Source organism: Meriones unguiculatus, chromosome 6 (genome assembly GCF_030254825.1).
Source record: "Meriones unguiculatus strain TT.TT164.6M chromosome 6, Bangor_MerUng_6.1, whole genome shotgun sequence".
NCBI lineage: Eukaryota > Metazoa > Chordata > Mammalia > Rodentia > Muridae > Meriones > Meriones unguiculatus.
Genome location: NC_083354.1, coordinates 37,755,246 through 37,782,068, shown reverse-complemented (window position 1 = coordinate 37,782,068; position 26,823 = coordinate 37,755,246). Strand labels below are relative to the sequence as shown.

General features: G+C 47.1%; 1 protein-coding gene across 2 annotated transcripts; it reads left to right on the top strand.

Moving 5' to 3' along the window:
* The first annotated feature begins 232 nt into the window (after positions 1 to 232).
* Positions 233 to 26,636, top strand: Cmtm6 (CKLF like MARVEL transmembrane domain containing 6). Of its 2 annotated transcripts, none has more exons than XM_060385111.1 (4): positions 233 to 436; positions 9,782 to 9,958; positions 12,592 to 12,690; positions 26,490 to 26,636. In XM_060385111.1, exons 1-4 carry the CDS (start codon positions 299 to 301, stop codon positions 26,610 to 26,612), a joined length of 537 nt encoding a protein of 178 aa, XP_060241094.1. In that variant the 5' UTR covers positions 233 to 298; the 3' UTR covers positions 26,613 to 26,636. The 2 variants fall into 2 exon arrangements, with proteins under 2 accessions (XP_060241094.1, XP_021491450.1); XM_021635775.2 differs by lacking the exon at positions 26,490 to 26,636 and adding an exon at positions 18,012 to 21,084 and having other exon boundaries at positions 237 to 436.
* The last annotated feature ends 187 nt before the right edge of the window (positions 26,637 to 26,823 follow it).

The window sequence follows — 26,823 nt, the reverse complement described above, 5'->3', positions numbered from 1 at the left end:
CTGAAGTTCGCAGAAAGCATGGAACTCCTTGGCTCTTGCAGTTAACAGCTGGACTGGCAGAAGGGGCGTGGAGAGCAGGGGGCGAGGCTAGGCAAAGGGGCGTGGCGACGAGGGGGCGCGGCAAGGGGGCGTGGCGAACCAGGGGACTTTCTGTGGGCCGGGGCGCGCCGGGCGAGGGGGTGTGGCGAGGGGGCGTGAGGAGGGCGGAGTTGACCGGAAGCGGGGGCGGAGTTCCAGGAAGTGACGCCCCCTACTGCGCGACGGAGCCTTTCGCTGGACTGGCAACGTTTTGCGGGCGATGGAGAACAGAGCGGTGTACAGTCCCACCACCGAGGCGGCCCCGGGCGCCGGCAGGGGAGCGCGCAGCGGCCTGGCCGCCTACTTCTTCCTGGGAAGGCTTCCGCTGCATCGGCGCATCCTCAAGGGCTCGCAGCTGGTGAGGCCAACGGCAGCGGAGGACGAGCGGGCGCCGGGGCTAGGGCAGGGACCGGGGTCTGGACCGGGACCGGGATCTGTAGGCTAGGGTGGATGACTCGAGGCTGCTGCTCGGCCTCCTCGTTCGGGAAGCAGCCGCTTCCACACCCCAGTTCCTTCCTTCCCCAAGAGGGAAGGGGGCGTTGCTATCTGCCTCCCTAGACCTCCTTTCCCTCTCTCAGCTAACACTCTTTCGTTATCACTCGGAGTGCTTGCGTTTTAGACAACGAAGTGCTTTCTGTTTATCTTTCCTGGCTTTTGCAGTTTTCCGGGTGCCAGCTCACTGGGGCAGTTTAACTTGTTGGACGCTTTCTGTGTGTGTGTTTAGCTTCCACAGTGAGTTTGAGGCAGAGAGTCGGAAGGGCATCTTCCTGTTTGGTGGTGCGTGAGGGAGAGAGAACTAGATCTCTTTATTTTTGGCGGTTAAGTATCATAAAGCTTAGGCGTGAAAATAGAGACATTTTTGATATTGAACTTGCGATCTGACTGATGCTCGTGTTGTTTTTCAGGGCCCCGACTCAGCGACCAATGGGCATTACTTGTTTGAAGAAGGCAATTTCAGGAAAACCAAATTGGTTGGATTGTTTGGTTTAGCTTGTATGGGGCTTTTTGGTTTGTTTTGTGAACCATTTATGCCAAAAACAGCCCACTGGTTTCCTTGGGAAGATTTAAAATTCTTTAAACTCTGATAACCAGAACTGACATTCTTGGAACTCAGTTGACCTAGTTTCCCGGAGTAGGAAAACAGCAGTTAGAAAACTGGAGCTGGTCTTAGTTGCCAGAGTGATGGAAGCTGGGGCCGAGGAGGAAGTCATTCCGAGACAACCCTGAGGACCCGGTCTTGTGTGTCCCTCCTAGAATGTCTGCAGTGGGCACCTTTAGGTTCTTAGGCACTGGTTCCCTCCTGTCATTGCTCCTTGGCAGAACCAGTTCCCTTTACCCCACTCTCCCTCCACCTCCCCTTCTTTTACTTCTCCTCCCTCTCCCCTACGCTCTTTCTCTTCTCCCTCTCTCCCTTCCTTCTCTCTCCCTTTTTCCACTCCATCTCTTTCTTCACAGGGGCTCAGTCTCATGTAGTATAGATTAGCTTCAAACTCTGATATGTTATAGAGAGTGTGACCTTGAACTTCTGGTCCTCCTGCCCTCCACTCCTCAGTGCTGGGACTACAGGTGTGCTCCACCGTATGGGTTTATGTGATGCTGGGAATTGAACCGAGGGCCTTGTGCATGCTAGGCAAGTGCTCCACCAGCTGAGCTGTATGAAGCTCCAGACTGGCTTTCTTTTGCTCTTTCTCTACTTAGTCCTCACATATGTTCTAGAGACCAGCTGTACTTCTCTGCAGGAAAACACATTTCTTTCTTTCTTTTTTTAATAATTTATTTTTATTTTATGTACATTGGTGTTTTGACTGCATGTATGTCTATGTGAGAGTGTCAGATCCCCTGTTTCAGGGGTTACAGACAGTTGTGAGCTGCCATGTGGGTGCTGGGGATTGAACCAGGGTCCTCGGGAAGAACAGCCAGTGCTCTTAACCTCTAAGCCATCTCTCCAGCCTGTAAAACATGTTTCTAATGGACCTTTTTGAACAGAGGGAAATGACTATATAATCGAAGCATTTTTGCTGTTCCACAGAAGTCATCTCTACTGGCTGCTGCATGGAGATACAGGAAAAAAAAATATCTTATTTTCAGGTGCTTTTATTTTTCTTTCTAATAAGAAATACTAAAGCCAGAAAAAAAAAAAAACTTGTCATTTTGGGGGCTTGGAGAAGTGGCTCAATGGTTAAGAGCACTGGCTGCTCTTCCAGAGGACCCAGGTTTAGTTCCCAGCACCCACAGGGCAGCTCACACCTGTCTGCAACTCCAGTTCCAGGGGATCTAACACCCTCGTACAGACATAAAGGTGAAACACTTAACACATTAAATAAATAAGTAAATCTTTAAAAAAAGAAAAACCTAAATAAAAATGTAAAAAATTGCCATTATAACAGCAGGCCTTAGCTCCGTATCCTCAGAATAGAGCACAGCCACAGTTTTTGCTTGCTCTTTGCAGTTGGACCACAGAGATCAGTTTGCCTTGAGGAGGTTGTTAGCTGTTCTGTGTATTTGCCATCATTCCTAATGAGAAATGGGAATAGAACAAAACACCCTGTTGCCATGAAATTCATTTGTTATGGGGAACTTGTATTCTTACAGGCATGCTTTATTTAACATGGAATTTTTTTCTCTTTCTTTTCCTTATTTATTTATTTATTTATTTAATGCTGTTGTTGCTTGTATTTTTTGTTTTTTTGAGACAGGGTTTCTCTGTATAGCCCTGACTGTCCTGGAACTCACTCTGTAGACCAGGCTTGCCTTGAACTCAGAGTTCCCTCTGCCTGCCTCTTCCTTCTGAGTGCTGAGATTAAAGTCGTAGACTGCCACCACTTGGCCCACTTGGCCCACTTTTTTATTTTTATGGTTGACTTTTTATTCCTGCCTTTTCTATTTTAATACTGTCTTACCTATTGAGAATAAAAATATACTACAAGGTTACTCAAAAGTCTCAAGAAAGTTATAGATGAGGTCTATAAAATATCCATCCCGGCTGAGGGCTGTAGGCTTTCTTTGCCTTCTACTCTGCCATTCTTAGTGTCATTAGATGATTTAAAGTCTAATAGAATTGCAGAGCTCTGATAAGAAAACGAGGGTGTGGAGACACCATAATCAGAAGAGGAAGAACTGTGTGTTAACAAGGAGCCTTCAAACCCCTGAGGAATATATTCAAATTATTTGTATGTGATTTGTTATTTTGGGTACATAAAACTTAACAGATTTTCAGAGATTCCAAAGAGAAAAGCCTGTTTTGAAACAGGGGACCTGGGGGATTCTTACGTCAGAGCTGTGGGAGGTGGGGCAGGATCACCTCTATGCTCTTTCTGCCCTTAGATCTCCCAGCTGCTTGGGACTTGCCCTTAACAAGCTAAATACCAAGGGCACACGGGAGATTATGATAAAAGTGCAAAGCTTGGTTAGCTCTTGGAATTAGGCGGTTGTTTGTCACTGACATCTACCCTGCATTTTGTTAAAGGCTTGTCCAAAATTTAAGCACCCATCTCACTGTCTCATACATAAATGAGTGGTTGAAAGACTGTTGAAGGACCTACTTGAATCTTAAATTCTATGTAACTAGACTTTGGGTTTATTTTGTTTGTAGATTTGCCCGATGTTTCTGTTTAATTTGTTATTTCCCTAAATGCTTGATGATGGAATTTGTTCCAGTTTTAATGTTTAAGTGAGCACATGAACCAGTTTATGATTTACATTTTAACTTAAAATGTATCGTGTGTGTTCGCATGATATGTGTGGATGGGTGTGCATGCCATTGCATATGTGTGGAGGTCAGAGGACAGCTTTGTGGAGTTAGTTCTTTCTCTCCTTCCACCTTTTTGAGGGTTTAGGATTGAACTCAGGTCATCAGGTTTGCAGAGCAAATGCTTTTACTCTGAGCCATCTTGTTGACCCCACAATCTGAATGGTTTTAAAAATGGATTCATATGATCTCTTTATGGATTGCATGTGTGTTTGAAAAACACTCACTCTTGGCTAGCATAATACTATGAAACTGAACTGCTATCCAAAGTGAATTCATATTTAAAAGAATTACATTTATTTAATTTTATGTGTATTGCCGTTTTTCCTTCATGTTTATCTGTGCACCATGGGCATGCCTGAAGTCAAAAGAGGGTAACTGATCCTCTGGAACTAGAGTTACATGTGAGCTGCCATGAACTCTCTGGGTTTGTGTGTGTGCCCATGTGCGCTGTGTGTGTAGGCTGGAAATCAGAGTTGTATGTCTCCTCAAGGAGATAGTCTCTTCTTAAACTTGAAGTTGCTGATTTGGCTGTTCTGCCTGGCTTGTCTCCACCTCCCACTGCTGGGCATCAGGTAGATGCTGCTATATCCTTCTTTTCATTTTTTTGGTGGCGAAGACTCATGTTGCCCTGGCGGGCCTTGAATTCCCCCTTATAACTGGGGGAGAGCTTAGAGTCTGCCTGTCTCCTGGGTGCTGGGATTGCAGTTGTTCGCATTCAGCTTCCAGCTTTTTTTTTTTTTTTTTAATGTGGTCTCTAGGGAATCAGACTCAGGTCTTTGTAATTGTACAGCCTTTATGTTTTTTCTTGTTTTGAGACAGGGTCTCGTGTAGCAGATTGACCTTAATTCAGACAGTAGCTGAAGGTGTCCCTGAACTCCACATCCTTCTTCTTCCTCTTACCTCCCAAGCACTGGCATTGTAGGGTGTGCACCATGCCTAGTTTCTGTTTTGTTTCAGAGAGGATCTCCCAGTGTAACCCAGGCTAGACTGAGGCTAGACTGAGGCTTGCTGGGTAGTCCAGGCTGCATTCACTCACCGCAGTCCTCTCCTATTGGCCTTCTGAGTGCTGAGATCATAGGCAGGTCCAGTTACATGCTCTTAAAACCTTTTTTTTTTTTTTTTTTAGGTCTGTTTTGTGTGCATTTCTGTGTCTGTGTGTTTTTTGTGGGGCTGTGTGCATATGAGTGCAGGTACCTGCAGAGGCCAGAGTTGTCAGGTGGTTGTTGGCCATCCTACATAGGTGCTGGGAAATGTACTCAGGTGGTCTGCAAGAGCAGTTCGTGGTCTTAACCACTGAGCCATCTTTCCGGCTTCTTAAACCTGTTTTTAATGGCATGCTGTTGTCTAACTACATGCAGCTTTGTAGAGGATGATGTCTTCTAACTAATGCCAGAACGTTCTGAAGACGATTAAAGGACAGCCTGTTACACCGTATCGGACTAGGTCAGGTTCATCTTTAAACTCGGATGGGAAACTGTTTTCCGCACGCCCCCACTCCACGTGCAATCATGTCCAGGGAGACACATTTGGGAAACGGGCTGCATGGGTACTTAGCTTAGTGCTCTCTGAACTATGATGTGTGCATGCTGTTAAGAATGGCTGTGTTTACCAAGAAAGCAGTGAGCGGCTTCTTATCTCTCTCTTTTTTTTTTTTTGCGTTTTGGGGACTCGTGCTTCTGTCCTTGATCACAGCTTTCACTGTGTGAAATGCTGGTGACCACCATTTCTTGAAAATTTTCCTTCTCTTATTGAGCACATTTTTTTTCCTTTTTTGATATAGAAAGTATCTGTTTACTGAAACAACTAAAATATGATTAAAATAAAACACCCCCATGAGACTCACTCTTAGGTGTCACTGTTAGACAAACTGTTTGGAATATTTTTACTTGCTTTAAAAATTTTCAGTTTTGCACGCCTGTAATCTCAGCACTCTGGGAGGCAAAGGCAGGTGGATTGCTGTGAGTTGGAGGCCAGCCTGGTCTACAAAGCGAGTACATGACAGCCAAGGCTACACAGAGAAATCCTGTCTTGAAAAAAAAAAAAAAAGGCTCATACAGATGCCCACTGTGGGTGCGCTTGGCCCTGGAGATGGAGTGGTGCTGAGGGTGGTTCTATGAGTTGCTGAGGGAGGAGACAGTGTCACGTTGGCAGTAGTGTGTAGTGCTAAGTTCTTGCCCTTTAAAACCTAGGGGTCAGGATTAGGAAGTGTTGAGCGTAAATACTGAACCCCTTCATGCTTCTAGGATGGCCAGGTAGAACCTGCCGCCAGTCGGAATGGCTGCTGTTAGTACACGGAGCGGGGCAGCTGGTGGCCTCTGCTGCCGCGTCTGTGCTGTAGGCAAGGTGTCTCGGTCTTGCAGCCCTCACGGAGAACAAGTCCTCAAAGTTTTCTCACAGTCACTCTAGCCAAGAATTACCTTGAACTCTTGACCCCCTGCCTCTGTTTATCCGGTGCTGGAGCTGCGGGAGTGCCCACCACACCCGGCTTCAGTTGAGTTTTATATGCATAGGTGTGCTTCTGTTTTATGTGTGTGAGGTTTTTTGTCTGCATGTATGTTTGTACTATGTGCATGCTTGATACCCAGGATAGCCAAAAGAGGGCAGTGGACCCCTGGAGCTGGAATGATAGACAGTGTGAATCTCTGCATAGGTTCTGGGAATTGAACAGGTGTTGTCTGGAAGAGCAGCCTGTCCCATCTCAGCAGCCCCACTGTAGTGTGGTTACCAGATACCTCCTAGGCTCTCACACTTGGATGAGCTTTAACATATGCAAATAGTGCCAGGAGAGCCTTAGACACTTAGGGTTCACTAGACTCTCTTCCTGGAAATTCGCACTATAGGCACCAGCTCAGGTTGAGGAAGCAATTCTGGTGATCTGTCTCAGTGTATCACCCTATGCCCTGTGATGTTTTGTGGGGAATGCTTCCAGGGAAGTTGTTCAGGATGTGGGGGTCTACTCTATGTCTGGTTAACCTTGCAGGAAATCAGAGCAAGGAGGTCTATTTTTGTTCTGGTATGCAATCTGTTTAGTTGTGAGGCAGGGAAGTTCCTTAGAACAGAGGTTCTCATCCTGTGGGTTGGATCCCCTTAGAGGGGGTTAGATGACCCTTTCACAGGAGTTGCCTAAGGCCATCAGAAAACACAGATATTTACACTATGTTTCATAACAGTAGCAAAGTTACAGTTATGAAGTAGCAATGAAGTTAATTCTATGGTTGGGGTCCCCACAACATGAAGAACTTTATTAAAGGGTCACAGCATTAGGAAGGTGGAGAACCGCTGCATTAGAGGATTAGATGCCACTTTGCACTTGACCATTATTTTCCTTTTTCTGATTACTTTTTATTTATATTATTGTTGTTTTGGTTTTTCAAGGGTTTCTCTGTGTAGTACTGGCTGTGTACTTGCTGTGTAGACTCAGAGCTCCACCTTCCTCCGACTCCCTAGTGCTGGGATCCAAGGTGTTGCCACTGCCACCTTGCTGCTGCATCCTCCTCCTCCTCCTCCTCCTCATCATCATCATCATGTGGCGTTTTGGAGTTTTTTTGAGACCCAGCTGTACTGGAACTCATTATGTTGATCAGGCTGGCCTGGAACTCACAGAAATCCCCCTGCCTCTGTCTTCCAAGTACTGGGATTATAGACGTGAGCCACCATGCCTAGCTCTTGCTTGCCTCTTGACCCAGGGTTAACTTTATTAAATCCTGTGTATAGAAAGCTCTTAGATTACAGGTGTGTGGCAGGCCTGGTTGAAGCCATAATCACCTGTTTACAATAAACGAAGTTCTTGGATTAAAGGTGTGAGATAGGGCTCAACCACACAAAACAAGAAACAAGGCTTTACAGTTCATAATTTTGGGGTTCACAATGGGACAAAATATCCTGCAACAGTAACCTTTTAAGGCTGAATTAATTAACTTGCTAGTGTTAGTTATTGAACTCAGCGCCTCACACATGCTCAGCAGTGCACTCTGCCAGCCCGGCTGTAGCCTCAGCTGCCGGAGACTGGCTTTTTCTTCCTTTGTACAGTTACCTGGAGATGGATCTAGGCTGGGCATTGCTTTGGCTGTTGAAGGACATCTGCATGGTTTCTGGCCGTAATGAATAAGTCATCATAAAAAGTACCTGTGAGTGCTTAGCCTTTGAAGAAGCTGCTTCCTAGTGCTGCTCTGTTGACACTTGGGTGTCTGTTGTTGTTTTTTATTGTTTGTTTGCTTTTTGAGACAATGTTTCTCTGTGTGTAGTCCTGGCTGTTCTGGAACTCTTTGTAGACCAGGCTAGCCTCAAACCCAGAGATCCACCTGCCTCTGCCTCCCAAGTGCTAGGATTAAAGGCATGGGTCACTACGGCCGCTCTGTTGACATTTGTGATGAAAGCGTGGTTGTAGTGCAGTTCTTAATTTTCATTTTTCTCTTCTTCTCCAAGCTATTCTGTTTCTTGTTGCTTTTGGGTTTTTTTTTTTTTTTTTTTTTTTTTTTTTTTTTTTTTTTTTTTTGCAGGGCTGGGAATTGAATCAAAGGCCCCCCGAATGTCAGACATGTACTCTACCACTGAGCTACACTCCTAGCTCCTAGGTATCTGTTTTTGGAGACAAGGTCTTACACTGTAGCCCAGGCTGGCCTGGAACTCCAGTGGATCCTGCTGCCTCAGCTTCCCAAGTGCTGGATTTATAGGTGTGCACCAGCACTCTAGCCTGCTTTGCTGATTTCTTTTGTAGCAGTCGTATGCCACTCTGTCTGGCTTTCTCTCCTGCCTCACTGGGGTGAGGTGGAATCCCCTTTGGCCTTTGACTTTGGGTCTTCAGTCCTTTTGATGATCTGGGCACTCAGAAGGAGATTCCCATGTTTTACAAAACCCACTCTCATGAACAGTCTTCTTCCACCTTCAAAGAGTTAAACCCCTGAGCACCAACCGCTCCTGATACAGAGCTGCTCCCTGCCTGTCTTCAGCCCCCTCCCCCAAGCAGATGGTTTCTACAAGATGGCAAAATGTGCATACTGCTCTAAGCTCGAACCTTCCTGTGACCTCCTCCACTACACCCTGACTGGTGGGTCAGACTTGACCCTGCTTTTCTTGTCTTCTACCTTGTCATCCCCCTTCCCTCCCCCGTCCCTTTCCCTTTCCGCCCAGTCCCCTCCCCCTGCTCCCACTCCCTCCCACTCCGTCTCTTCTCCTCAAGTACAGACTTGTCTAGCTTCTCTACCAGACTGGAGTTTGCTTGCCAGTGCCACTTTCTTCTAGCAGTCTAACTCAGGAGGCCCAGTGTTCTTGACCTCTGAGTAGCGGGAGCACCCTTTCCCACCTTCTCCCAACAGGCGCACCGGCACTCCTCTCAAGCCCCTGGCTGCTGTTCTCACTGCTCTTGTTGGCATCTCCTTTTGGCAAACTCTTCTCGTCTGCCATGTAGGACAGTTGCCTCTCAGGGTGTTCTTGACCCTTTCCTTGGCTGCCTCCCTGTCTCTGGGTGCAGTGACACTTTCCCTGACCTCTAGACTAGTCAGTCTCCTATTTGCCTCCAGCTGTACCTCTGCCTGACTCTCACTGACTTTCATTACAGCACTGAGGAAAGTGGCTGTGCACGGCGGTACTCGGCTTTCTCTCCTTCTGGAGGTCCTTCCTGTGGGCTGTTACAATACTCTCCTTTCCAAGTCTCAGTGGTTGACACACGGTAGTTAACTGGGTGTATCCTTTCAAGGCAAGCAGACGGCAAGTTCTATTTATCAAGTTTGTTTGCTAATCTTGTTTGCCCCAGTCTGTATTTTACATACACTTGAGTAAACAGATAGTGGGTTTAATTTTTTTTTAGAAGGGGGGAATCTCACAGTGTTGGCAAGGCTGGCCTTGAGCCTTTGAGCCTTCTAAGTGTCTAGGTCTACAGGCACAGCCTACATGCAGGTTTTGAATGTTGTGTATTATCTTGACTCACCGCAGTCAAATGGTTTCCTTCCGTAGCTGCTGTCCCTGCTGGCCTTCATCTGTGAGGAGGTTGTGACCGAGTGCGGGCTGTGCGGAGGCCTGTACTTCTTTGAGTTCGTGAGCTGTAGCGCCTTTCTCCTGAGCCTGCTGCTGCTGATCGTGTACTGCACACCAGTGCATGACAGGGTGGATTCTAGCAAAGTCAAGTCCTCGGTGAGTGGGGAGCACCTGGCCCCTGTGTCGGGAGCACCTGTCCTGATTGTGAGAACAGTCAAGTCACTTAATTCATGTTAGACATTTTCTTGTTTTTTTTAAAGACAGGGTCTCACTAGTCCAAATTGGCCTTGAAGTTGTGATCTTCCTGCTTCAGCTTCCTGAGTGCTGGCATTAAAGGATTGGCCACCTCACTTTACCTAAACATTTTTTTTAGAAGTTTGGTTTTGTCACTTTTTATTTCGTAGGTTTTAGAATGTCACTCACTGGCTCTACAGTTAGGAATTGAGTGCTTGCTCCCTGCCAGACACTGCACAGATGGGGTGGTAACCCGACCATGGGGTTTTTAACAAAGCCACACATTCTATCTGTATTTTGCTTTTATTTTACTTTTTTTCTTTTCATTACTCAAGACAGAATTTCTCTGTGTAGTCCTGGCTGTCCTGGAACTCAGTTTGTAAACCAGAGTGGCCTCAAACTCACAGAGATCCACCTGCCTCTTGCACCCCCCAGCCCAAGTGCTGGGATTAAAAGCATGCACCACCACTGCCCAGCACTTTCCTGCTTCCCTTTAATTATATAAAAAAATAAAAGTTGTCTTCAGGTGGGTAAAGAATGTATTTGTTGGTTCACTATTAAGTGTTTCCCAGGCTGGGAGAGATGGCTCAGCAGATAAAGCCCTTACATCACAGATGTAAGGACAGGAACTTGGGTCCCCAGCATCCACACATGGCCACTCACCCGTTATCCCAGTGCTCTGGTGACAGAGACTAGACCAGCCAAGTCAGTGAACTCTGTATTCCCATAAGAGAAGCTGCTGGTATTAGCTGGAGAATGTCTGGAAAGATGCTGTCATTTGCCTCTGCCTCCACGTGCACACACATGTAAACGTACAAACAGATATATACACATGTAAGCGAGCAGGCAAAACCCACACAAAGCTGACTGGGGTATAGTTCATCTGGTAGAATACTCACTTGTTTGCACTGAAGCCCTGAGCTTTATGAATTGGTGTGGTGGTATTTGCCTGTAATCCCAGCAGTCAGGTCCTGAAGAGAACTTACTCCCAAAGTTGTCCCCCAGCCTCCACACACATGCAGTGGCACCTGCATGCCCTGATGCTAACAATAAGAACTGAACAAGATGTTACAGAATTAGGAAGTTGTATAGCTAGGATTTGAACTGAGGTAGTCTGACTTTAGATGCTATGTTTATTGAACGGTGAATCTTGCTTTAAAAAGTTTTATTTTGTGTGTGTGTTTGTGTGTATATGTGCATACACTGCACGCACACCTGGTGAGCGTAGAGGCCAGAGGGGAGGGTTGAATCCCCTGGAAATGGGGTTACAGATGGTTGTGAGCCACAGTGTGGGTGCCAGGAGTTGAACCAGGGTACTCTGGAAGGCCAGCAAATTCTCCGAACTGTAAAGGAATCTCTCCAGCCCCAGCAGTGCGTTTTTTTATCTCAAGATGTTGGTCCTAGAAAGGTGGTAATCTCAGTACTTGGAAGGTGGAAGCAGGAGGATCAGAACTTCATGGCCACTCTAGGTTACATGAGAACTTGTGAGAAATAAATATAAAACCACCAAACAAGCACTCTGGGAATCAGAGGCAAACGGAGCTCTGTGAGTTCAAGGCCAGCCTGGTCTATAAAGCGACTCTAGGACAGCCAAAGCGAACACAGAAAAACCTTTCTGCCTCGAAAAAAAAACAGAAAAACCTTTCTGCCTCGAAAAAAAACAAAACCACACCAAACAAAAGTTTAGTTTGCCTAGCATTCATAAAGCTATAGGTTTACTCCCCAAGTAAGACCAAAAACAAAGACAAAAAACAAAAGGAAACAAACACAAAAACCCAAAACTTATTCAAAAACAAAAAATGGTCTGGATATTGTGGCACATGCCTATAATCCTGGCACTCAGGAAGCAGAGGCAGGTGGTTGGATCTTTGTGAGTTCAAGGCCAGACTGTTCCATATGTTGTATTCTAGACCAGCCAAGACTACATGGTGAGAACCTGTCTCAAAAAGAAAAATTTTGGGGGGCTGGAGAAATGGCTCAGAGGTTAAGAGCACTGTCTGCTCTTCCAGAGGTCCTGAGTTCAATTCCCAGCAACCACATGGTGTCCCACAACCACCTATAATTAGATCTGGTGCCCTCTTCTGGCGTGCAGGTCGACAGACATAACATTGCTCACACAATAAATAAATAAATCTTTAAAAAAAAAAAAAAGAAAAGAAAAATTTTGTAATATACTATTACATGCAGCCTAAAGTAGATAGTGTTTGAATAAAGGCTTATTGGAAAGGTAGCAGGCTAGCATAATTAAGTTTGGTTTGCAGTAAGAATGTAAGTTCATTCAGGGCTTTTGAAATTAAAAATGGGGGCTGGAGAGATGGCTCAGCGGTTAAGAGCACTTACTGCTCTTCCAGAGGTCCTGGGTTCTAGTCTCAGCACCCACATGGCAGTTTACAACTGTATAAACTCCAGGATCCAACACCTTCACACAGAATACAAGCAGGCAAAACATCAATGCACATACAATGAAAATAAAAAATTATTTTTAAAAAAGAAATAAAAAATGTTAAACTTTGTCTGCACTCTAACCAACTGTGTTCTGTTTTCTCTGTGTTTAGGATTTCTACATCACCCTGGGAACAGGGTGTGTCTTTCTGTTGGCATCTATCATTTTTGTTTCCACCCATTCCGGGACCTCAGCTGAAATTGCTGCGATTGTAAGTCTTTTGCATTTTGGGCCTTATTTTTGTTTCCTTAGAAATAGAGAATTTAGAAAGTTCTTGATAAATTATATATGAGTAATAATTACTTATTTGCTTATATTTATGTGTATGTAATAATAGGTGATAATTATTACATATTTGTTTATATCCATGATGTGTATGTTTGTGTGGGGTGGGCACCTGTGTGCCATGGTCTGTGTGGAAGTAGGAAGTGATCTTTAGTGCTGCCTCTGCCTTTCTACCTTATTTGAGGTGGTCTTGTCAGTGCTGTGTGGCTGGGCCAGGCAGCCCACCGGCGCCCAGCCCTCTTTTTGAGGTAGCCCTGGCTGGCCTGGCACTCAGTGCTAGCATAGAGTCATCTGACCTGGCCCCACCAGCTTCTTGGAATCTCCTCCTCCTACTTCCCATTTCCTGTAGGTGTTCTGGGACTGCAGATGCTTGTGACGCTGTGTCTGACTTTTGGTTCCGGGATGTAGACGCAGCTCTTCAGGCTTGTGTACCAAACTTTTACCCACTTTTACCCACAAACTTCTCCCCAGCTCAAGAATAGTTTTTCTCCTACTTCTTAATTTAAAAGTAGACCTAAAAGTAAAAGATGGGAGTCTTAAGACCCTAGGAACTTGTCTGGACTGTGTGTGTGTGTGTGTGTGTGTGTGTGTATGTATGTATTTGTATGTATGTATGTATGTATGCCATAACATGCTTGTGGTCAAAAGATGACTTCTGGGAGTGGCTCACACTTAGGTCATCAGGCCTAGAGCAGCAAGTACTTTACCCATCAAGCCATCTTGCTGGCTCCCATAGATATATAAATAAAATCTTATTTTTTTTTAAATTTATTTATTTTAGAAAAGAAAGAATTGAGAGAGTTGCAGATGGTGCTGGTTTGTAAGGGGTAGACAGATGCAGTCAGGCTGCAGCAGATGGAGTTTGAGGCCAGCTACCTAGGAAGTCAGCACCCCACTCTGCCACACACAGACACACACAGACACACACAGACACACACACACACACACACACACACACACACACACACACACGGCGAGTGAGAGAGGTACATACACACACCCAGAACATAGAGTCGTGGAGGAGGCAGCTGTTGTTGCTACAGACTTGGTGCTGTTTTCTTCCTGCTTTGGCCCACACTTCCTCAAGGGTTTCGCTAGTGAGGAAGCTAAATTTGAAGCATGGTCTTTTGTCTCTTGACAGAATTCTCAGAATGTTTGGTCTTCAGTTAGAATAATACAATGAGGAAGTAATTTAAGGAAGAGGAAACAGGTAGTGGCGTCATATCCCCGTGTCATTATAGTGTGACTGGAATATGTATTTTAGGTAATTTAACCTAGTAATGTTTTAAAAAATGGAGTTTTGTTTTGATATAAATAACTTCATCTATCTTTCCTAACCTGAGTTGCTACAAATCACATTTCCCTTATCACATCAGTGCGTCAGTGAAACCATTGCTAATAGTCATAGATTTAATACCATTTTGTGGAATTTAATTTTTTATCTACTGAGCTGGATCTCGTTGACGTTGACTGACACCCCACACAGGGTCCTGCGTACATGTTAGGTGTAGACAGAGGCCGAGACATTGCGGATAGTAATGCTGGTGTCCACTATAGGGACTTGGAGACTTAATTTTTAATCCCCCGAAGAGACAGGGAGCAGGGGATGCTTTCCTTTTACAAGTTTCAGGATGGGGTGCTCTAAGGAAATATATGGCTCTGAAGGAGGAATGTGGAACTTGTGGAAAACTAGATAACAAGTAAGACCATACCTCAAGGCCAGTGTGGCAGGACTGCAGGGTGGTGCCAGGCTACCTGTCTCCTAAAGCAGCAGGTCCTAGATCTGACCTTTCCAGCCTTCCTGAGTCTGTATTACAAAAAACGTTAATACAGCATTCCAGGATGTGAGTTTGGGGTGGGGCGGTGCATGGGATTGAGATGACCTGGGTTCTGTCTTGCTGCTATTATGGATAGTAACTGGGGTTGACTTTGTGAGAGAACAGGAAGGGTTGATGTGTCTATGCATAATAGGATGAAGACAGGGGACCTTCCTGTCTTCTGAGACAGATTTCTCCCCTTGAGGCAGCCATAGAAAGAGACTGGTTGGGGCTGGAGAGCTGGCCCAGAGGTTAAGAGCACTGGCTGCTTTTCCAGAGGTTCTGAGTTCAATTCCCAGCAACCATATGGTGGCTCACAACCATCTACACTAGGATCTGTTGCTGTCTTCTGGCCTGCAGACTCTACATATAAAGCACTCATATACATAAAATAAATACATCTTGAAGAAGAAGAAGAAGGAAGAAGAAGCAGCAGCAGCCGCTGCCACCAGGTGCTGTGGCTTAATCTCACTCTGGGAGGTAGGCGCAGGAGGATCTCTGTGAGTTCTTGGCCAGCCTGGTCTGCAAAGCCAGTCCAGGACAGCCAAGGCTACACTCAGAAACCCTGTCTCTGAGAGAGAGACAGGGACTGAGACAGACAGACAGACAGACACACACACACACACACACACACAGAGAGAGAGAGAGAGAGAGAGAGAGAGCGAGAGCGAGAGAGCAAGCAGTGTGTGGCTTTGGGTATCCCTGACAGTATGATGGCCAGCTAGCCCCTACGGCAGGAAACAAGAGGTAGGTATTCAGCCTGGCAGGTAGGGGAGACTTGGTAGAGGACTGTCTTACTTCAGCCAGTGAAATGTTGAGAGTAAAGCTTGCACAGTGAGGGCTCCAGATGTCCTGCCGTGGTGCTCCCTTGAAAGGCTTGCTGGTAAAGCAGAGAGGAACGTGAGTCTCCACAGAAGTATTGTGGTGGATGGACCTGACAGTGGGGACACGAGTTTACAAAATTAGGACATTTGGATGTATGTATCCTATAAGTCTGGGACCTTCAGTGAGAATAACAGTGTTTGGGAACCAGGGCTCAACATGGGGCAGGAATGAGAGAAGCACCTCTTTCTTATTTTGTTTTGTTTTGTTTTTTTAGAGAAAGGGTTCCTCTGTGTAGCCTTGGTTGTCCTTGACTCTCTTTGTAGACTAGGCTGGCCTCGAACTCACAGAGATCCACCTGCTCTGCCTCCCTGAGTGCTGGGACGACAGGTGTGTGCTATCGTGCCTGGTGCGAAGCACCTTTTTAATGGAGACTGCACAGGCATGAAGCAGAAGGAGTAAATGGAGATGGTGGGCATTGTCTGTGAGAGGAGACCAAGGTTAGAGGAGAGATAAAGAGGAGCAGTTTCATCTAGTAAAGTTCATTAAGTTCCTGTAATTGGCAGTCAGCTGTGATGTCAAGGATATCATTATGGTCAGTGTGGCCAGTTACCAGAACTCAGATGAGTTCTTTCCTGTGCTTCCCACGAAGTAGGGTGGGGCGGGGCCCTTGAGAAAGTGGTTGCTTTCCTTCCTTCCTTCCTTCCTTCATTCCTTCCTTCCTTCCTTCCTTCCTTCCTTCCTTCCTTCCTTCCTTCCTTCCTTCCCTCCCTCCCTCCCTCCCTTCTTTCTTCTTACTCCCCAAGACAGGGTTTCTCTGTGTAGCTCCCTCCCTCCCTTCTTTCTTCTTACTCCCCAAGACAGGGTTTCTCTGTGTAGCTTCGGCTGTCCTAGACTCACTCTGTAGACCATTGGCCCAGCTCTCACAGAGCTCCGCCTGCCCCTGAGCGCTGGGATTACAGGCGTGTGCCACCAACACCCAGCCTGCGTCAGCTCCTTGCTGTGTGTTGCAGAGAGCGTCTACCCATTCAGAAGGGATCAGGTTTGGTCTTTTAGTAGATGCCATATGGGTACCCCTCCGGTCTGGGCCAGAGGCTTGTTCTCTTGGAGCCCCTGCACCCTTCTTTCCTGTATCCTGAAGCATCAGAGACAACTTGACTAGGCATGCGCTGTGGACCCTGTTTCCCCACGTGACTTCTGAGAGCTGGAGGGAGGTGCCCACATTGCCTTGCAGGACTCCACTCGTGTCAGAGTCCCACCGTGCTCTCTTTCCACAGTATTCATGACTCTTGCAACAGGTCCATCTCAGGGTCCCCTTGGACCCTAATATCTGAGACCTTTCCTGTGGGTGAGCCCCTCTTGGCAGCTTTTCTTTGTCTTCAGGAGAGGATTAAAAAACAGAGCAACTAGGAAGGACGCAGGTGTGCGGCTTCACGTTCCGCCTTCATGGCAGCCTTGCGATTTCCTAGGCTAATGGAAATTTCCAGGGTCTCTTTAGTGTCCCTCGCTGCTTGAGGTGGAGGCAGCCTGCGACCCTGGGCTCAGGGTCTTTCGAGTGGTGCTGACTCTTCGTGGTTAGACACCTCTCTCCTGCCATGTAGATGTGTGTTTGCAGTCAGCTGGTGTCATGCGCTGGTCTCGGCAGGGAAGCAGGTGTGGGAGAGCTGGTTTGATGGAGACAGGTTCTCTAACAACCACAGTAGGGACCAGTCTTCAGTTCCCAACCGGAAGTCAGTTGGGAATGTCATAAGTTTCCAGAGGAGGTGAGATATGACTGTCCTCCAGGGAATGCGTGGCATGGAGGTGGCGCCAGGGACTTCTCTGGTAGCTGTGGAGGTGGAGGAGCAGGAAGGTGGATGGCAGCTCTCCTGGGCTGCCATCTCCTAGAGCATCGTGAGGAGCACATGCTTATCATGAGGTGGCACCAGGTCCTAGCACCACACAGCCAAAGAACTGGCATTCGTAGTCTGTGGAATGTGGGGTAGGAGCTGTTATTCTGGACATTTTTCTTTTGTCACTTCTTTTCCTCTTTGGATGACTTTTGAATTCTGTTAGAGAGTAGTGAGTGTGGCTCGGCAGTTTGGGTGCTGGCTGCTCTTCCCCAGGGCCAGAGCTTGCTTCCCAGAACCTATACCAGGTGGCTCTAGCCTACCTCCACGGGATCCTGTCCTCTCTTTAGGCCTCCAAAGATACATACATGTGGCAGTCACTCCCGCAGACAAACACACACATGTACATAAAAATTAAGCAAATATTTTTTATATAAATTTAAAACAATTTTAAATTTATTTAAATTTATTTTTTATTTTATGTACATTGGTGTTCTGCCTGCTTGTATGTGTGCCTAAGGGTGTTAGATCCCCTGGACTGGAGTTATAGACAGTTGTGAGCTGCCATGTGGATGCTGGGAACTGAACCCAGATCCTTTGGAAGAGCAGCCAGTGTTCTTAACCGCTGAGCCATCTCTCTATCCTCAGCAAATTTTTTCTCTTAAAAACTAGTTGTAAGGTGGAACTGACAAGCCGTCTCTCCTGGATGTGAATGCGCGGGCTGAGTAGGACACTTGCTTTTAACTCATGCTTCCTCACTAACCCCCTTTCTTCCTCAGGTGTTTGGCTTTGTAGCAAGCTTCATGTTCCTGCTTGACTTCTGTGCCATGCTGTGGGAGAAGCGGCAGGAGAGCCAGGTGAGAAAGCCCGAGAGCACCACCAGGGCCGAAGCCCTCACGGAACCACTGAATGCGTGAAGACTCGGAGGTCTGCGGCCGCGCAGAGAGGCTCCCTCCGCGTGAGCTGTGTCGCCTGTGTGGCATTGGGAGAGAAGGGAAGGGGCAGGAGGGCGGCTTCTCAGTGCTGGGCTGGGGCAGCCCCACCAGTTAGCTCAGAGGGTTTCTAATAACTGTTGGAACCTGCCTCAAATGGAGGAGGTTTCGTTGTTTGTTTTGTTGTTTTGTTTTGTTTAGACATGAGGGCTGTCATCTCTTGGAATTGCTTGTCTGTCACGGTGCCACAGGACACCCGCCCTAGTCTTAGCTTCCAGACCGAGCCTTTTCCTTTCTGTGTTTCATTTCAGAATCATTTGCTTTGCTATTTGTTTTTGAAGATTTCATTGTTGTTGGAGACTTAATTTGTACTTCAGATGCTGTTGTTGGAGCTTTAACTTGTACTTCAGATGCTGTTGTTGGAGATCTAACTTGTACCTAAGATGCGGCCGTGGCTTCTTTCCTTCATGTCTGATCCCTGTCGTTACTGTACCTCACAGCCTTCCACTCCCGTGCTAACCTTTTAAGGCAGTTATTCTTAGTTCTTTTTGAGCCGGCATGGCCTAACAGAAAGTGTGCTGTTTTATAAGTATAAAAGCAACAATAGCAGCAGCCTTGGGGTGTTTTTACGTTGCACCTCAGTTGCTGAGATTGAGTTGAAAAGAAAGAGAAGTTTGTTATGGATCACAGAAAAGTGAAGAAACAGACTACATCTGAAGACCAAAGATAGAATAGACCTTTTTGTCCTGTGCAGTGGACGTAATCACACAGATAGGCCTTGACCACTTAGTAGAGATGTGAAGGGTTTGTGCTGTGTTCACAAGCGTAATCACCGTTAACGATGTCAGACTAGTGCAGACTAGTGAGCTGGAAGCTGCGGTTCTCCCTCCTGGCAGAAAATGGTCACTGCTTCTCAAGAGCATACAGCTCTGCAGGCTCGCCTCAGCCCTCGGCTGGGATTGCCCGCCCACCTGAGATGCCTCCTTCCTGACTTTCTCTAGTCACCATCTGTGCCTGTCACCGTCTGTGAGGTGAGCCTGGGCTCCGGCCCCTCCCCTTCTCTCTCACTGTTAGCCAGGCTATCCAGAGTCTTGTGCCCTTCTCACCACCACAAGTCTGAGGTGGGAGTGTCAGGTTCTTGTTCCCACAGGCCTCTGCTTGGGTTTCTTTCCAGGGGAGGTGTTGTGAGGAAGCAAGCGCTAGAACCCTGCTAGTGAATACTGTGAGTGGTGTAAGGAGGCCGCGAACTGTTCCCGAGACTCTGGAAGCATTGCTTGTTGCTGGAAGGCTTAGAGGCAGGGGACACCTTTCTGACCAAAGGGGACCGTTCCTTCCTTCTTCTTAGAACCCGAGCATGTCCAGGCCTTCTGTGCCCTGGTGGAGGTTTCCCAGGCCAGGCTTTCTCTCTGAAGTGCTGTGATCATGTTTCCAGGGGTTCACTTTACAGTCCCCCTTCTTTTCAGTTCCTTGTCTGCCGTTGTGTCTGGTAGATGGTTTCGGTTACATGAGAGAGGCTGTTGCTCTTTCTCGGAAGCAGACGAATCTGGGCGCCTAGCCTCTGCTCTGTTATTGGCTCACTGCCTGATCTGCTGGTGTCAGGGCTTACATGCTAATGCTGTCGCCACACCTGCTCGGGAGATCGTGAAACCAATCATGGATGTGCCTGACTGGGCTTGCCATCTAAGAGAAGGGATAGTAGGCTCTTGGAAAGTTGCCAGTGTATGGCCGACAATTTTAGAATTTCATTATCAAGCTGTGCTGTAGTCACTGTAAATAACATCTAGACCCATTGAGAATTAGCAGCAAATCAGGGCTACTGTAGTGTTACCAACTGTTAGTCAGCACCTGTCACTGTAACAAAAATACCTGAGACAATCAACTTAAAAGGAGGAAGAGTTGGGGCTGGAGAGATGGCTCAAAGGTTAAGATGCTTCCTTCTCCAGCACCAGCAAGGGATGGCTCACAACTACTTGAAACTCTAATGCCAGGGGATCTAGCGTCTCTGGTCTCTGGCACCCAAACACACATGGCGTACATTCACACAAACACATATAAATTAAAGTAAATCTTAGAAGTTAAAAAAAAAAAAGTTCATCGTGGCTTGCAGTGTTGGAGGCTTCAGCCCATGGTCGGACCTGTTGTCTTAGACAGCAGCTCTTCACTCTGGGGAGTTTGTGGTAGAGCAGGAAGCGAGGAAAGAGAGGCCGTGACTTGTCCCTTGAAGGGCATGCCCCCCTGACCTAACCCTCACACTAGGCACCACTCTAAAGGTTTCTGCCCTCTCAGTCTTGCCGTCCTGGAGAAGAAGCCTGTAAAGCACAGACCTGTGGGACTCAGCTCAGCGGTGGCGCCTCTGCCGCTGTTTGGCTTGTTCAGACTCGCAGACCCCCTGGCCCGGCTCCAAACGTGGTGTAGTGACTCTGCACTGAGTGGGTTTGCTCTGTTCTGCAGCTGCCGCTCTGCCTCGGCTGCTTCCTTCTCTCCTTTTAGGAAGATCATTTGGACACTTGTGTCTGCTGCTCTCAGAACTTTCTCTTTGGGGGACCTGGTGCTGGCTTTTGCATCCTGTGGAGGGGAACGGGGTTAGACTGTGGCACCAAAAGAGCTGGGACCAGAGGCGGGCAGCGGAGGAAAGACGGTGTCTTTATTAGAAGCTGTAGCAGATTTGATTTGCTGTATTTTATACAAATTGTTTAGACCAGTTTTTAAGACTCAGAAGGGAAATATACTTACAGCACAAGACTTTTATAATTACTGTACTTAAATTATGCTTTATGTGGAGACCGGGAAATGTATTTTTACATCACTTATATCCAATCACTTTTGTATTTGTTGATTTAAAGCCTGTGGGTCTTTTTTTATTATTATTACTCTTAATACCAGCTTTTATAATCTTTTAAAATAAATCCTCTTAATTCGAGTGTTTATGCCTTCAGGGTTGTCCATTACGTAGACTTGTTTGCATAAGCCCCTCATTTGAGCGGCTAGCTGTTCCCGGTGGGTATGCGTGGCCCTGCACATGGGCTGTCCTTGGGAGAGTGGGTACATATTTGTCAGCTGTGGCAGCACAGGAGCCTCAAACACCAGCACTTAGAGAGGCAAAGAGGCAGAGAGGCCACTGGTTTGAAGCCAACTTGGTCTACATAGGCCAGCTGTGGTGGAGGCAGATCTCCACAAGTTCAAGGCCAACCTGGGCTACATAGTGAGTTCTAGGCCTGCCAAATAAACAAATGAAAACAAAAATATTTTTAGGAAATCACATGGTATGAGTTGTAAAAGAATACACTGAATGGCTTTACATCTCTCCCCCTCTTTTCCTTTTCTCTTCCTTTCCCCTTTCCTTTTTCTTCTTGCTCTTCTGTTTTTGTTTTATTTATTTATTTATTTTTTTGAGACAGGCTCTCATGTAGCCTAGGCTGGCTTCAGACTTACTATGTAGATGAGGGTGCTCTTGAACTCCTGATCCTTCCTCTTCCATTCCCAAAATCTGCCGATCACAGACGTGCGTCACCACCACCTAAATAATTAGAAAGAATCAAGTTTGGATTCACAGTCTAGCTGTGGCTCCCATAGCCTTGACGGATGGAGACATTTGTTTAGGACAGCTGGAGGGCTAGAAGTGTGAAGCAAAGCCAGAACCATCTGTGGGATTTGTAGGATTCCTGCCTCCAGGCCCTCCAGAATAATAGGATCTTTATAGTCCTCAGGAATTCACTGGAATTTGTACATTCTTCAGGGTTTTTGTTTGTTTTATGTTGATAAAGGACATTGTATCAATATGCAGACAGCTCTGAAGAGCAGAAACCTAAGGCAGTGTCCTCAACAGGAGGAAAGCTTATTTCAGGGGAGGTCTGGGAAGGACACCAGGCTGGGTGGCCAGTGTGTGTAATCTGCGCACCTGTGAGGCCGAGGCAGGGGGTCGCTTGGCCTGGAGTTGGAGACCAGCCTGGGAAATTCAGCGGCTTGCTGATGTCATCGAAACCTAGCTTGTGTCTAAAGTTCTCTGCCCGTCCATTTCCTGGTGAGTTTTGTTCTCAGAGTTGAGACTTCGTGTGGTAAATATACCTCAATACCATCTCTTCACAAGACTGTCCAGAGCCGAGAAGGGGTTGCTGTTCTCTGGTATCTCTAGCTGTGCCTTTCAAATGAGCCCAAAGTGGGTTTGACTCATTTCACAGACGAACTCAAGGTTATATTGAGTGTGATGAATGAGCTGTGACTGCATTAAAGCACAGACACCATACACAGACACAAACATACACAGACACAGTACACACAGATACACACATGCAGACACACAGATACAATATACACAGAAACACACAGACACAATACACAGACACATCCACACACAGTGTGAGGTGTGAAAATACCTGGATTTAAAGCTGTCCTCTTCCAGTACCTACCACAGTTGGTCCTGCAGAGGACCAAGCAGAGGAAAGGGATTGTCATGTTAGAGTCAGGAGAAACAAAATCGGGGATGCACTGACGAAAAACCAAACCCCCAAGCAGGGCCCTGGTGGTGCACACCCTCAATCCCAGCGCTTGGGAGGCAGAGGCAGACAGATCTCTGTGAGTTCAAAGCCAGCCTGGTCTACACAGTAAGTTCCAGCTCAGTCAGGGCTACACAGAGAAACCCTGTGTCAAACCCCAGCCCTCCCCCCAAATAAGAACCCCAACCCCGCAGTATAGAAAGCACTTGTTATGGTCTGGGAGATGGGCCAGTTAAGTGCCTGGGAGGTTTGACCCAGAACCTGCACAGCCGGGCGTGGCAGCACGGGGATAGCAAGGGGAGGCAGACGGAGGTGGCTGCCTGTGGTTCTCTGATCAGCCAGTGGAGCCTGCTCGGTGAGACCTTGTTGAAAGAAAAGGTGGCTGGCTCCCACGGAACACTGGTTCCTTCTGGTCTACTCCTGTGCTCACACACGTGTACTGCATGCTCATGGACATGTATGAGCGCATGTTTGTAGTCCTGGCTGCCCTGAGATGTCCATTATTTTTAGATTAAATTATAATTCTACAAGTAATATGTGTCCTACAAAGCTGTTTTTAATAAAGGCAGCTCTAAGAGGCAGTAAGTGTTGTCACTGACATTTACGTTCATATAAGTGCATGTTACAGTGGCAGCTAGGGGTCACATTTTCGGGATTCGGGGTTCTTTTCCATCATGTGAGAGATCAGAATCCAATTCAGGCATTCTGGGTTGGCAGCAAATGCCTTTTCTTCCTGAATGGATTCACCAGCCCTTTAAAAACTTTTGTGTGTATGTGTGGTCCTCAGCATTTCTGTATTTGACTGTTGTTTTGTTGTTGTTGTTGTTTTTTGTTATATTTCCTTTCCCTTCCTTCCTTCCTTTTTCTTGTTTTGAGGCCTGTGAGACACACAATAGTCTCTCCTACCCCAGGTTGGAGTGAGCTCACTACGCAGGAGGGTGACCTTGAGTTCCTGACCCTCCTGCTTCTGCTTTCCATGTGCCACCACCCACGCAGTGGCCTGCAACTCTGTCACCCCAGTCCAGGGGATTTGACACCCTAATCTGACCTCTACAGGTACTGTGCATGCATGCGTGCACACGTGCATACAAGCAAAATGCTTACATACAGAATAGAAATAATAACTCTTCTAAAAACAAACACATAGGAGACGGAGCCTGGCGTGGAAGTGTTTACTTAAATCCCAGAATTTGAGAGGCTGACACAGGAGGACCATTAACGTTCCAGGACAGCCTGGGGTACAGGCCGAGACCCTATCTTTTTTGAGTCAAAAATTTCCCTCTGTCCTCTTTCTGCCCTGGCTGTCCCAGAACTCACTATGTAGACCAGACTGGCCTTGAACTCAAAAGCTCCCACTGCCTCTGCCTCCCTGAGTGCTGGGATTAAAGGCGTGTGCAACTATCCCATACTGAGACCCTATCTTTAATAATAATAATAATAATAATAGTAGTATTAATAGGGATTTGGGAGAGGAGGTGTGGTTTGAGGCTAGTAGAATGAAAAAGGGGAGTTGTATCGTGACAGGCAGATGAAGTCACCAAGGGTTCCACAGAGGTATCCTCCCCGACATATGAGCTCACATCACTCATGCACTTTGGGAGTGAGATACAGCCACCGTGGAGCTAGCCTTAGAAAAGCAACTGTGTGCTGACTGTGCCAGAAGTGATGGGGGGAAGGGAAAGAGGGGAAAGCATGGATGTTGTCAGCTCAGCTACACCTGGAATCAAGCAAAACCCAAGTATCTGGGTAAGCCTGTGTCCCCTGTAAGACGCTCTAATAAATCCTTCGTGCTGCTGTGCGTGCGTTCGTGCGTGCGTGCGTGCGTGTGTGTGTGTGTGTGTGTGTGTGTGTGTGTGTGTGTCTGTGTGTTATCGCTCTATTCCTCTGGAGAACCCTAATACAAAGTAGTAATAATGAAGTGTAGTCTGTTTTCTTGATTCTACATTATTTTAAAAAATATCTAATCTGAAGGAAGGAAGGGGTGGGACAGAGAGCAGAAGAGGCCAGGCCTGGCTCAGTGGTTAGCATGTATCCAAGTTGAGGGCTGTGACTAATCCATGCGCCCACATAAGAACATGCCTTGAAGCCGGGCGTGGTGCCGCATGCCTTTAATCGCAGCAGAGCCAGGTGGATCTCAGAGTTCGAGGCCAGCCTGGGCTACAGAGAAACCTTATTTCAGAAAAAAAAAAAAAAAACAAAAACGAAACAAAACAAAAGCCCTCCTCCCGTCCCCTCCCCCCACCAAAAAAGGGCCGGGACGGCAGTGCGTCCCGCTGGCCGCCAGGGGGCGCGCTGCACGAGTGGAAGGAAGGCCTTTGCCTCCACCTGCAGGCGGAGTTTCGTTTCTGCAACCGGGTCTCCCGGGAGGCCTCCGCCCTGTGCAGCTGCGCGAGGAAACAGCTGGCAGCCCTGGGGGCCTAGGCCTGACTTTCTCGCTTTACCCGGCAACTGCTAGGGCTCGCGCGGGGTCCCTCGCTGGTGGGCCAGCAGGCTGCATCTGCTCCCAAACGGGGTTTGTTTGGCCACAGCTTCATTTCTAGGTTTCTTTGGCAGCGTTTCCAGAACGGGATATGCTTCGCTAGAAAGCCCAGATTCCCGATTTTCTGGGTCACTGGGGCAGCTGGCAGCAGCGAGCAGCTGGCAGGTGGCAGCCCTGGGCCAGCTGCCACCTCCGGAAGCGAAGCGCCCAGCAGGCGGGTCTGCAGTGGCTTGGAGAAGCCTGAGTAATGGCGACAGCGCTCCTCCTCTGGTTCCTTTTCTATGCAACAGTATGTGGAGAGTGTTTTTAATTTGTGCAGCTTTTCTAGATACATAAGTAACAGTAAAATCGTAGGATTGTCCCGGCTTCTCGGGAGGCAGCGTGTATTTTCTGGTGGTCTTCCTGAGAAAAGGCCTCTTGGAACTGGCCGCCTTGCCATCCGCCTGGTGCTCAGTGTAAGTCTAGCAGCTCTTATCCTGTTGGCTTACAAACTTAAAATAAGTTAAATTATTATTATTACTGTTTATATTATTTATTATTATTTGGTTTTCAAGACAGGGTTTCTCTGTATAATAGCCCTGGCTGTCCTGGAACTTGCTCTTTTGGGATTGTGGTGTCGAAGGCCTTTAATTCCAGCACTTGGAAGGCAGAAGCTGGTGGATCTCCTGTGAGTTCAAGGCCAGCCTAGTCTATAGAGCTAGTTCCAGGACAGCCAAGGCTACACAGAAAACCCAAAACCAACCAACCAGAACAAGAACATCAACACCCAAAAAACCCACTACCACCGAAAGATGCCTTAATAATATCTTACCTCATTAAATATTAATATTAATAATTTATTGTTTTGTTTTTTTCGAGACAGGGTTTCTCTGTGTAGTTTTGGCTGTCCTGGACTCGCTTGTAGACCAGGGTGGCCTTGAGCTCACAGAGATCCGCCTGCCTCTGCCTCCCTGAGTGCTGGGGTTACAGGTGTGCACCACAGTGCGTGGCTGGTTATTATTTTTAAAAGACAAGGTCTCACTATGTAGCCCATGCTAGCCCCAAACTTAGCATCTTCCTGCCTCAGCCTCCAGAAGGAAGGAATTACAGCCTGGCTGCCTTTGTTTTTGTTTTTGATAAGGGCTCTTCTGTCCCCACATGCCATTGGTTGAATTCCTCATCCTCCTGCCTCCACTTCTACCTTGCTAGGATTATAGACAAGCACCACCACATCCAGTTCGTCCTGTTTGTTGCACGCTGAGTGAGCACTCCTCCAACTGAGCACACTAAACTTATTATTTTTTTTTTTTAAATAGCAAAAAGAAAAAAAATCCTCTTTTCAAGCCAATTCATTCATGAAAATCTATTCTACAGAACAGGAACGGGATCACTGTGGCTCACACTGTAACACCAGCATCTGGCACAGGAAGGCAGGAAGATCAGGAGTTCCAGGGCATCGTCGGCACGTACAGAGTTCAAGGCCAGCCTGGGCTGTAAAGACCCCATCTCTTAATACAAAAAGATAAAGAAAAAGGAAAGAGAGAAACAATGTAGGCTCTTCCTGAGAGACTGCCTTGTGTCCTGCAGGGAGGTGGCTGCAAGAGGCCAGCATCCCTCACAACCCATCCAGGGTGGGATACCCACGGAGAGGTCTGCACCATTCATGTTAGCTGCCGGTGGCTGGCCCGTGGGAACTGTGAGGTGATTG